This window comes from Mercenaria mercenaria, chromosome 5 (genome assembly GCF_021730395.1).
Source record: "Mercenaria mercenaria strain notata chromosome 5, MADL_Memer_1, whole genome shotgun sequence".
In the NCBI taxonomy this organism is placed as follows: domain Eukaryota; kingdom Metazoa; phylum Mollusca; class Bivalvia; order Venerida; family Veneridae; genus Mercenaria; species Mercenaria mercenaria.
The window spans coordinates 17055025-17068076 of NC_069365.1; the positions used below are offsets into that span (position 1 = coordinate 17055025).

The following is a 13052-nucleotide window of genomic DNA, read 5'->3' on the forward strand; positions in this document are numbered from 1 at the left end:
TAGCATTGATATAAGGTACTTTCTAGAATTTGTTGAAACGCGGGCACTCGGCCCATTTTAGGTGCCACTAGAGTTAACAAGAGGGCCATGATGGCCCTATATCGCTCACCTGTTATCATTGTACTTGAGGACAAGAAGGTCCTCAGAAAAAACATCTAAGTCCAAAGGACAGGAACAACAAAGGGAAGAAATTTAACGAAAAAAAATCTTACAAGGTATAGATATGTTAAAATACACCTGAAAATTGGAGGTACCATCCATGTTGTACCACAGACAACTGGTCTCTTGTTTTCCCTACGACCAATAATAAAAAAGTTACTAAAAATAAGTTATTTAGTAACGTAAATGGGAAGTAATAAAAAAAAAAAAATATTGTAAGTGGACAAAAGAAGGATCTACCAAATAAATCTGTTGACATAAATGAAATTTCAGATCAGTGTCTTCATTAGTTATGGAGATATAACAATTTTAATTTGAAATAAAGGGAGGTAATTTGACATAAAATCAGTCCATAGTTATCTACCCTGATTGTCTCAGTCCAACTAATAACAATAATGAAATTTCAAATAAGTCCTGTAAGTACTTACTGATATAAATCCATTTTGATTACAATCAGGGGAGGTAATCAGATATAAAATAACTGGAACCTATGATTGGATCTGATTTGTCATGGAATCCAAGATTTATTGTTGTTGAAGATATATTGGAAGTTTGTATCAAATAAAACCATAAATGAAGTCTCTATATGGCTGCAAAAGCCAAAATAGCCAATTTTGGACCTTTAAGGGGCCATAACTCTGAAACCCATGATGGAATCTGGCCAGTTGAAGAAAGGAAACAAGATCTTGTGGTGATACAAGTTGTGTGCAAGTTTGGTTAAAATCAAATCATAAATGAAGCTGCTATTGTGCAGACAAGGTCAAAATAGCTAATTCTGGCCCTTTCAGGGGCCATAACTCTGGAACCCATTATGGGATCTGGCCGGTTTAAGAAAGGAACCGAGATCTTATGGTGACACAAGTTTTGTGCAAGTTTGATTAAATTCAAATCATAAATGAAGCTGCTATTGTGCAGACAATGTCAAAATAGCTAATTTTGGCTCTATCAGGGGCCATAACTCTGGAACCCATAATGGGATTTGGCCAGTTCAAGAAAGGAACCGAGATCTTATGGTCACTATGTGACAGGTGAGCTAAAAACAGAAATACCTTTTAACAACATCTTCTCATGGACCGCTAGCTGGATCTTCCTCAAACATGGTCTGTAGGATGAGCTTGAGGTCCTCTCCTAATTATATTCAAATGGGGTCACACTGCCTTTTTAAGTTGTCATTATTGCTAATTAAGAAATACTTTTAATGACACATTCTCATGAACAACTTGATGGATCCTGGTCTGCAGCATGGATGTAAGGTGCCCTCCCAAATGTGTTCAAATTAAGGGCACTCGGCCTCTTTTAGGGGCTTCCAGAGTTCTAAGTAGAAATGCCTTTAACATGCATCCACACACTAAAAAGACGGTGCTTTTTATTCTACATAAAACTAAGAAAATTCCAATTATTATGACTGCAGCACACACCAGGACCCATTTTAAATAAATGTCTGTAACTTACATTTCTTCAAGAATATTGTCTGTGCTGTATAAAAATCAAAGGAAAATTGGGGTCATGCTAGATGCGAAGAAATATTTGAGTCAAACAAACGCACTTTAAAAATCAGCTATATAGGCTGATCACTACCAAATAGAATGTAAGCCTCCGCTGGTCTAGTCACAAGTAGTCCAAACATAAATAGTACTAATCTTTTTTCCTTTCCTAGTGCATTTTCTCGGCAGCAACGTGCTTACTTTTACCCTACCGCGTTTCAGTATGTATCACTTTGCATTCTAATGAAATCGGCATGTTCCTATCGCATGCTAGATAAAAGTGGCGGCGTAATAATTTAATGTCACGAAAAGAGAAATTGAAAGAAGCGAAAAGTAGTAAATTCAGCGGTTGTATTTAACGACTGTAGTTTTCTTAAATATAAAAGTTAACACCCCCCTTTTCTTTTTGTTTTTCTAAAGTAGCGATCTAGTTCTTTATGGAATATAAGTGTCTGAAAATCTGATATGCTAGAAAATGTCGAAACACCGTTATGAAGTGAGTGGATTTTATATGAAATAAAGAACAGCTGGATTTAGTGGTGTTCAGCCTATAAGGGAAATACATGTTATTTTCTGAAACCCCTCGAAAATGAATGGAAATGCCATTAATCATCATCTTTATGATGTAAAACGGTAACAAATGGCTGAAAACGCTTAAATTTCTTGTGTTTTTGGAATTTAGATCGAATTTTCGACCAGGGGCACTATTTGGTTCGTTTTAGGACCTAGTAAATGTCTTTTTCTCGCATTTTAGCACTTCAGTTCTCTAAATAATTTTGAAATTAGCATGTTTCTGAATGAAAATGACAAACATCATAAACGATTAAATGGATGTTAAATGTAAATTCCACGAATAAGGTAAAATTAATTGAAATAATTGCTTGCACAGGGCTAAATTTTGCATATTTTTGGGATGGGGGTGACCTGTAATGAATTGTCATTTCTCTAATATTTCTCAATATTTTGCACCAAAAACAAAGCAGAATCATTGTGAAATAGGTGTACCTTGAGAATGAATGCAAATTCATGGAAAAACAAACAAAAATTTTCTCTTATAGGCTGATCACTACCAAATAGAATGTAAGCCTCCGCTGGTCTAGTCACAAGTAGTCCAAACATAAATAGTACTAATCTTTTTTCCTTTCCTAGTGCCCTTTTCTCGGCAGCAACGTGCTTACTTTTACCCTACCCCCGTTTCAGTATGTATCACTTTGCATTCTAATGAAATCGGCATGTTCCTATCGCATGCTAGATAAAAGTGGCGGCGTAATAATTTAATGTCACGAAAAGAGAAATTGAAAGAAGCGAAAAGTAGTAAATTCAGCGGGTTGTATTTAACGAACTGTAGTTTTCTTATATAAAAGTTAACACCCCCTTTTCTTTTTGTTTTTCTAAAGTAGCGATCTAGTTCTTTATGGGAATATAAGTGTCTGAAAATCTGATATGCTAGAAAATGTCGAAACACCGTTATGAAGTGAGTGGATTTTATATGAAATAAAGAACAGCTGGATTTAGTGGTGTTCAGCCTATAGGAGAGATCGTGTTTGTATACAAATTCTATTTTTAGAACTGATAAGACAGTGATCGGGTGGGCAGAAGCCGACCGTCCATGTTTTTTGTAAACGGTGATGTTTTTCTAACGGTCTAAACTTTCTTAAAACACAAATTACATAAATAATTTTTTGATCAATGGAAAGGTTATAAAACAAGCAATTTATTGATTACTTTTAATTGTTATTTCGAAATAAAATGGATTAATTATGAACGCTTAACTTACACTGTTTTTCTAAAGGTTGTGAAAATCACTACGCCGCTTTTAAAATTATATGTCATTTAAAACGGTTATTCATTGAAAAAAGATATTTGGATACAAAAATATGAAGATTGTTAGTATTTCAAATCTTTTTGAATTTTGAAAATCCATAAATGAGCAAAAAAGTTATTAAAAATTAAAAATTCCGATTCAATACGCAAACGGTGTTAAAATCGGTTATTAATAAAACCCGGACCGGCCCGGCCCGGCCCAAACCGCGGAAATAGCCGATTCCGATTGTACGGAAACCACCGGAAACTTACGGACGGAAGGCTAATATAATTACGAATGATATCGTGTCGATATCAATTTACATATTTAGAATTTAGTAAAAAACACTGAACTTAATGATGCCCGCGAGGAACTTCTTTGATGAATGGGTTAAAACTGCGTGTTCTTTCTGGTTGCAAAAACGTCTTAATATAATTTGTAAACTTGTACACAGGAAGTCGTTACACATAGCGTTGTTTTGACGAGCCTTCTAATTAGTTCCCGAAAATTTGTATCGTTATCATTATATACTATTTTATAATCACGTTTTGTCCAAAAAGTTGTTATATTTCGAAGAAAGGAATTCCTCTCGGGCCTCAAAGAGTTTTTGTTTCACCTGTGCATTCACAAAGCCTAAATAATTCTTTGTGTCCGGTAACATGCCTAAAAAATAGGTAGTAAATAGGCAGGGTTTTTTTTATACTTTTTTGTTCAATGAGACTTTACGGAAATTATTTTTATTTAAAAAAAATGAATACGAATAATTTCTAATATCACTGACAATTTTTAAAGAATAGAATGAGCAGTTTTTAAAAACTTTATTAAAAAGTTTTTAAAAAATCTCAAATACTATTAAACATTTAGGGTCATGTAAAAAAAGTAGGATAGGTCGGGAAACCGATTACGCACGAAGAATGCAGCGTTGAATATTGAAAAGTTTTACACACGGTACCCCATATTTTTAAAATATTCCTGTATAAATATATAGAAACAAATACTGAGATAGGTTTGTTCACGCAGTATTCTGAGTATCTCTTGAACTTAGTCGACTGAACTGACGTACGATGAAAGTCACAAATTGAATATATTGTGGCACATTGCAGTTTGTGGCATAGCCTTTGCACTTTCGGTAATCGATTTCATATTCGGCAGGTTGCTATGATGTTTTAACATCTTTTTTTTTTTTTTTTTTTTTTTTTTTTTCAAGTTTGCAAGTAATCTCTGAATAAACTGGCTTACTTAAGTTATATTCAAATTAGTTCAAAACTATATAGAGTAGAATCGAGATACAAATTTTACCTTTTTTCATTTTTGTACAGATGTCTCGTAAACCGGAGGTCGCGGGGTCGAATCCTGTCAGCGGATTTTGACCGTGACTCCAACAGTCCCTTCTTTCGGTGCGAGTACTGGTTAGTTTCCAGGAAGCAGTCATCGAGTGTATTTCACATTAGTTGGTGAACCAGAGCTCGACGCGAAAAAGAAATATTTTAAATGGGAACAAAATTACCATTTAACTGCACTCAATATACAGAACGATTCACACTGTTTCGTGAAAAAAGACCAAGTAAAAACTTGTTAAGGTTCGTTTGGATATTTACCAATGCTCTACACTTTCAGATTATGCATTTAGATACTTCAAGATTAAACTTCAATGGTTAGACATATCTTGCAAAACTTTGCAATTTATTTAGGTTGATTTGATATATTATTGTATACAGAATGCCTTTTCAGTCAGTTTGCTAACTAGTGCTCGGCATGTTTGGTACATAACAACTGAAGAATCGTTTGAGCCCGCTAATCATAATTTACAAATAAGTCTGGAAAAAGCAAAATAAACCTTTGAATGGATGTTGTTTCTTCAAATCTCACAAATTTCTTCATTAAGATTTTTTTTGTAAGTTTATCAATATCACAATGTACTGCAGACGATTTACTCTAACATTGCTTACTTTACTATGGTCACGTGACCACACCGGAAGTGAACTGTACTTGGATCTATATTGAGCAGCTTTAATGCTGTCGCATTCTGAGACCCTACGTTTTGTGAGTTTTTCATTGGTAGAACCAAACCTATTGTAATTATGCAAATTAAACTGTTGCTCTTTTTTTTTTGTATACAGAGTAATTGTACAATAGTTTGCAGTTTTTTACGAAAGATCTGAGTGTAATTCTCCAGCTAAAATGGTTTGTTAAACTGTCCATGTGTGGCTAAATCCATAAAGCATCTCAGAAAAGTTTTAACCTTACAAATTTTTTCAACTTTACGGTAAAGAAAGTGTAATGAGCGGGATTTTCCAAAAACAAGTTGCATCCTTCATAACTTGTTTAAATAATAGTAAAAGTTGATCTTCACCCGATATTACATTGTATTGAAAAGTTAAAATTTGTACTCCTTACGCAAATCGCGTCCAAATCGCGTCGTGAAATCACATTTTAGTTCAACCCTAAATATATATAGTTGTGACGTTTCTGTTTTTACGGAGATTAATTTATTTTTTGGGTTGTCCATTATATCCAAAAAGTAATTATGTTTCATTTGGTATAACAGGTCCATTGAAACTTATATGTTTTCAAATGGAATGACGAAGTAGTGTGTTCTTTTTTTCACAAATACAATTATGATAAAAAAATGAATTGTAATATGAGCGAAAAATACACTGGGGTCTCCTTCTTCGTTTTCGCTGTATTGTCTCAGTTTTCTCCTACCCTATTTTCACGCACAGCTATTGCACACTCAATTTTTACAAACAAATGCTTGTATCTAAGGGAAAAATAAGTTAATCACCAAAACTAGTTTACAACAGCATAAATTTCATTTTAATTATATTCTTATTTTGTTAGCCATTTTCGATTTCTTTCCGATCTTTATTGTTACGCGTGTATACCTGAATACATGTAACACAAAAACGGCGTAATGAAAAACATTATATAGTACTTCTTATTAAACATTTTACTGATCGTTCGCCACTTAGTATGTATCTTTTATTTTCTGAAAATGTTCCTGAAATGTTTTTGAATGAAATAAAATTATAAAATGACTACCAGGTTCATTTTCATGCTGCGGTGCTAGGAAAATTTTGATTGTGCATATCAAAGTCCCGACCAACTTAAAAGTCAGAATTAGCCGGGAAGAATTTTTCCTGTTGTGGCCTTTTAGGATTTTAAGCCCATTTTCGTCAACATTTTATTATACATTTACATTTTAAATACTAAACTCTTTCTCTACATTAACTTACAATTGTCGCATTGAAAAATATTAGTCACAGATAGAGTTATTTCGAGGGATCACCCTCTCATGAATACATTATTTATTTTATTATACCGAAAAATTAATGAAATGATTTATTTAACATTAAAAAAGTTATTACTTACCAAATAATGAAGACAGAATTAAGGAGGCTTTACTAGTAAGCACTTAGAAATTGTCGCGACTTTGCTGTATAAAAATACTTTTTGATAGGTATTGTCTTGAGGTTACATAACGCTGTATTTATGGGCATACTTCAACAAAATCAGCAGCAGTAACATTCGAAAAACGGCGATAACTACGAAACATATAATGAGAGCACTCATTTTCTTAGTAGTTAATTAATTTCCAATCTGATGGTGATAGTTTCAATTTAATATTTGATGAAAAATTGTTTCCATTTTTGCATGTAGAACAAAGCATTCAAAAGCAGAAAAGGAAAATAGGCCGGGTTCACACATGTATGAACACAAGATAAAGTAATTTAATCCTATGTATAAATAAGCGCATCGTCTTTTAATCAGTACGAAAGTATCGATCTCTCATAGGGAGACATGAAAATGTAATATCACATGCGCAGAAAAACAAAATAGCGTTGTTGCGCATGTGATATGAAATTATTGTTTTTATCATTAAATCTATATTTATAGTCCTTTCCATTGTTCTAGATGTAGTCACATGTTCAACGATAAAAAGTCGTATTTTCTCGAAGGCGGAGCCAAACACACATATTGACTTCCAACTGTGACGTCCACATGTTATTACGTTAAAACAATGCGACGTCGTATACAATTAACCACGAAAGATGACCTAAGGCTGCAGACATTTGTATCTAATGTTTATACTTATGCGTAGGCTGAATTTAATAATAAAACAATGGTCGCCTTTTATGTGTGGTCGATATGTGGATTTATCGACCTGTTAAAGCGATATCAAGTCGATAAATTCGCCCGAGGTTGATATTGCTTTTATCAGGCCGATAAATCCACATAATTATGAGCCACGCCATGAGAAAACCAACATTGTCTATTGCGATTAGAGAAACCGTTAGCAAACAGCATGGATCCTGACCAGACTGCGCGGATGTTGGTTTTTTCATGGCGCGGCTCATATCGACCTCACCAAAAGGCAATTATTGTATAATATCACATGCGCAGAAATTGAAAATAACGATTTTGCGCACGAGATATTAAAACGCTTGTAAATATGATATATTATTCAAGTTAAACTAATGGGAAAATTGCATTGGACATTGTGTGGGGTATAATAATTTAACATTTGAATTGCACACATTTGTAATCCATGCTTTAAAATGTTCATTTTAAAAACAAAAAGGTTAACATTGTGTGAATAGTTGTATAAGCATAGCATAAGCATAGTTCGTAGTCCGACCAGACCGGTTTTTTTTTAATTCTGTGTTAAAAAGATATGCTAGTATTATTTCAAATATAAAAGAAAGAGAAATCAAAAATTAAATAATCTAAAAACAAAAATAACGTTAGCAGTAAATTGTTAAAACACGAAAATGCATTGCTATCACTACCCTCCCATTTATCCATATTAGATATTTACCGTTTTTTTTATTGTTTTGTTTTAAACAGACTGAGCGGGCATGTTTCTACAACTTACTGTAACTCCGGGTATCATCTCCATACATATCACACGGTTTTGTTTAAAGCTAAATCATATGATTTATCATTTGAGCAACATTTTATGATATTTTTTTTTCAGTTTTCTTGTATTTCAGTAACAAAGACCTATTACATAGAGTTATACCTCTTCTGGAAATGTTTACTTTGATACTCTTTATGAAATTTTGTAATTGCCTCCATTTAATATGAAAAAATGTAAAAAGTGGACTATTTTTTTAGCTTTTAATATAATTTATTAGTTTATTTAGTTTTATATTCAAATTTGAATACTTCAACAACCTGAAACAAATGGCAAGTATGAAAACAGCGCATAGCTTCAAAGTTCATCTATTTTCGATCTATCTTGGTTGCGCAACCGAGATACTCAAAAGGAGTATAATAATAATTTCATAAACTTACATTTCTAGTTAATTTTCGCAAAATGTGTACTTATCAATGCAAATCTTTGACAACCTTAATTAATATAAGAGTGTTTATATTCATATGTTCCCTAAGGCAAGATATTTTCATTAAATTAATACTTAATATGCTAAAACGCTATCTTGGTCGGGCAACCAAATTTTATAAATACTTCCAGTGCACGGACCCCTTCGCCGTACTACACAACCTCGTGTCACATCGTTAGGTGTGAAATAACGACGTACCATTAACTAGCCTGTCCAGTTCTGTTGAAAGTATCCTGCAAACTGCTATCTCGTGTCTGTCCGGTACACAAAATGACACATCGACTGCCGAACGTATTACTTCTTTGATTGAGTGTGATTCAAATATCTTGTTATTTTAGGTCTTTGCTTATGTTAAGTGCAATACTTCATCAAACATACGTATCATCAATATTAAATACTTTGCTTCTACTTTTGTAATAATGAAATAAAATACACATAAATTTGCCTTGATTAAGATGACGGTATCACCATTCGTAATTATATTAGCCTTCCGTCCGTAAGTTTCCGGTGGTTTCCGTACAATCGGAATCGGGTATTTCCGTGGTTTGGGCCGGGCCGGGCCGGTCCGGGTTTTATTAATAACCGTTAAAATCATTTGTTTTGCCAACCACCAGATAAACAGATGTTAACGCGTGACGTCACGGCGATCTCTCCTATTATATGATACTCTTAAATTGTAGTGCTTGTGCATGATCTAAGTTTCCATGACAAATTCTTTTAACATGAAAATGCTACCTAAAAGTAAAGCAAAGACCTGCCATGTGATAACAGAAAAAGCGTTGCAATGAAATTAAGGAAAATAGCTCTACAGCGCAAAATAACTAAGAACCATTTTCCCGATACAGTACGGCGAGAGAAATGAGTGATGGTATGAAACGGGTTTTAACCTACTTACGCGCATGCGTCATGGAAGCTGTAGAGCCGGAATATCTCGGACACTACCGCCAATCTGTGAACAATCTGTCAAATCAAAAATTGTAGTTTCGATTGGATTTCCTTTTCAGCTTTATTTCTGTGCCAAAACAACATGCAGAACAATTTAATTATATGATGGAAAATACAAATGGTCAAGATCTTGTTGACTTCGGCAGAGGTAAAAATAAACGGGTGGTTCAAATGTAAAAAAACTTTCAATTCCCCTGTCATCCAGTTTGAAAGAAAGGCGTTTTAGGCACAGACACTTGGGGGTCAGCACCCCTACCCCTCCCATGCCGCCCCTGACAACCTTCAGTCAATACATTTTGGTTTTTTAAAACAAACTGAGGGCTAGAATGCACTTTACTGGTACGCACTTCTTGCTAGGATTGTAAAAGGTAGGATGTGCTTGTTGCAGTCATTTAAACAGGTCCCAGAAAAGTCACAAATTAGCTATATAGCTAAATCTAGCTATATATAGCTAGAAGTAGCTATAAAACCAATACCAATAAGCCAAAATTTGTCAAAAATAAGATGTTAAAATGGTCATAATCACGTCCAAAAGGTTTGTAAGATGAAAGACAAAATATAACACAAAACAAGATCTTTGTAGTCACATTTTCAATAACTGCGGCAGTAATTTGCGATAAATCATCACTGAATTTTTCACTGGTGATAATCATGGTGTATATGACAAATCTATAAATGACTAATCGCAGAAATTCGCAACATGTATTGAAACTAAAACTGCATAGATCTTCATTCTTTGTGATTGTATCCCGGTACAACCCGTTTTTGGACAGCTAACGGTATATCGCTACGGTTTCGCTACGTGGAAAATGTTCAACAATTATAAATGCTGGAGTTTTGTTCAACAATCATTTATCCTAAAAAATACGCAAGTAAACAAACCTCATCCCGCAGCATGTTTTAGATATCCTTTCCAACATGGCTGACCCACTTTTCCATTAACCGGAAGTTGTACAACCCGTTTTCGGACACCTGCTTCAAAATATACTGCGCTCCAAAGTTTACGTCACAAAAAGTCAGAAACAGTTTAAACAAATCTCGAACATCAAATGTAACTGTTAGTAACAAGAAAACTACTCAAAACATATTTACAAAGTCAGGGTTCGAATTTAAGCTCACATACTCGCGAAATGCGAGTGCAAATTTCAAACTGCGAGGTGAGATTTCGGACACCAGCATTTTTTTGCGAGTGATAAGTTTTGGCCGAATAATGTGCATTTCTAACGGTCGTCTCAATCTTACACTGTTCTTTCTTTAACAACTCACGGTCATTGTCATTTGCAGAACGAATTTCGCAGCACTCTTTCATTTTTCGTCGTAAACGGAAGTTTACACACGATTCATGTCCCGTGCGCATGTCTTTTCAACTGCTGACAAGTACCTGCGCTAATTTTGATGACGTTTACCGCATCAGGTGGGTTTTTTGGTATCTATTAATAAGTTACTATTTATATAGCGCAAATACGATTGGCTGGACTCGTCACGTGGATGTTTGGTTTCCCAACTTTTATATTCATGGCTGGCTGCACCGGCGAAATAAAAATGGACAAGTTTTTGAAAAGACCCAGCGCTAGCACTAGTATAGAGGCCGATGTCGATGAGAAAAGGTCAAAAGTTGAAACGGAAAAGGCATCGGCTAAGGGTGTTTCCGCTAGCTTAAAAACTGTTAAGAAATGGATGAAATAGTTTAATATAGATCTGCAGTATGATGTTGAAGATGACCACGTGACAAAAATTGTCTGCAAAACTTGCAAGTCATTTGCACCAGCAAACATGTCCTCAAATGTAAGCCATTAATGCATACTAAACAGGCTCTTGATTTTTACTTGGAACCATATATAAAACTATCAGATATTTTGTAAACTAATAAAAATGTTGAGTTTGAGTTGAGAGGCACATGATAGTAGTTAATACGACTTTCAACCGGAGGCTCCGGTGACTGAGTTGAGAGGCACATGATAGTAGTTAATACGACTTTCAACCGGAGCAGTCCAAAACCTCTTAAAATAATATTTACCGATGACTAGATTTAAGTGTAAAAAATGTCTGAAAGTTTCAAACAGGATGATCAATTTATAGGTGCATTTTTTTTTCAGTTTGTCTCCGGTAACACTACTGTCAAGAGAGAGTCGGTTGCTTTCCATGTAAAATCTGCAATGCATGAACGAGCCATAAATTCAAAGTGTGCCCAAGAGAAAAAGGCCAGAAATGAGCCCTCTGATCTTGAAAAGGGTTTTCAAAAAATAGATATGGGTACCTCTGAGAAAATGAGCAAACTCTTTAGAACTTCATATTACATTGCCATGAAGGAGAGACCATTTACAGATTTTCCTGACTTAGTAGACCTTCAGACCATTAATGGTTTGCCACTTGGTGACACTTACCATACTGACAAAGCTGCAAGAAATTTCATTGAGCACATTGGTGGTGTTTATTTTGATAATATCAAAGGTCTTATTCATGATGCTGATTATTTTAGCATATTTTGTGATGGATCAACTGATAGGTCAGATACTGAAAAAGAAGTTATTTTTGTTAAATGTTTAGAAGATTATTATCCAAAAATGAAATATCTTAAACTTGTTGAACCTGAAAACACAAAGGCAGAAGGCATCTTAGCAGCTATTGACCAAGCATTTTTTGAGTTTGAGCTTAACAATTACAAGCAGAAAACTGTAGGCTTTTGTTCAGATGGGGCATCAGTTATGATGGGGTCTAAAAAGGGTGTTATTCAATTGCTAAAAAACAAATGGCAATGCTGAATGGATTAAAGCAGTCTGGTGTTTGGCACACCGGCTAGAGCTTGCTGTAAAAGATGCCTTCAAGTCAACATACATGGATAATGTTATAGAAATGCTTGTTTCTATTTACTATTTTTATAAGGGCTCAGGCAAAAGGTTTAAAGAAGCTGAAGACATAGCAGAGTTATTAGGGGAACATTTTATGAAACCAGAAAAAGCTAATGGCACTAGGTGGGTTGACCATAAACTTAGAGCAACCAGTAAACTAATTCAAAACTGGCAAGTTATTATCACTCAGATGGAGAATTATGCTGAGGACAATTCAAACAGAGGACATGATAGGGAAAAAGTAAAGGGCTACTTAAGACGACTTAAGCAACATAAAATGGTGGTGTTTATGGGGTTTGTTAAAGATGTTTTGAATGAAGTAGCCAAAATAAGTTTGCTCTTTCAGAGAGAAGATATCACAGTTTACAGTGCTGTGACAAAACTCCAGAGTGCTGAAACTGCCTTAAGGGCATTAATTGACAATGATGGTCCATCTGTCATTGAGATTAAAGAACAGATAAGAGAT

At 34.5% G+C, this 13052-nt stretch overlaps 2 protein-coding genes across 7 annotated transcripts in view; both read left to right on the forward strand.

The window, feature by feature from the left end:
• The first annotated feature begins 9754 nt into the window (after nt 1-9754).
• Nucleotides 9755-13052, forward strand: part of LOC123556569 (probable phospholipid-transporting ATPase IA) — a 153712-nt gene continuing 150414 nt past the window's right edge. For all 6 annotated transcript variants that reach the window (XM_045347385.2, XM_045347382.2, XM_045347390.2 and 3 more), the window contains exon 1: nt 9755-9885. The gene's annotated coding sequence lies outside the window, so the exon portion shown is untranslated. The remainder of the gene's footprint in view (nt 9886-13052) is intronic.
• Nucleotides 11752-12499, forward strand: LOC128557263 (uncharacterized). The gene has a single exon (XM_053544454.1). The coding sequence runs from the start codon at nt 11780-11782 to the stop codon at nt 12497-12499; it is 720 nt and encodes a 239-aa protein (XP_053400429.1). The 5' UTR covers nt 11752-11779.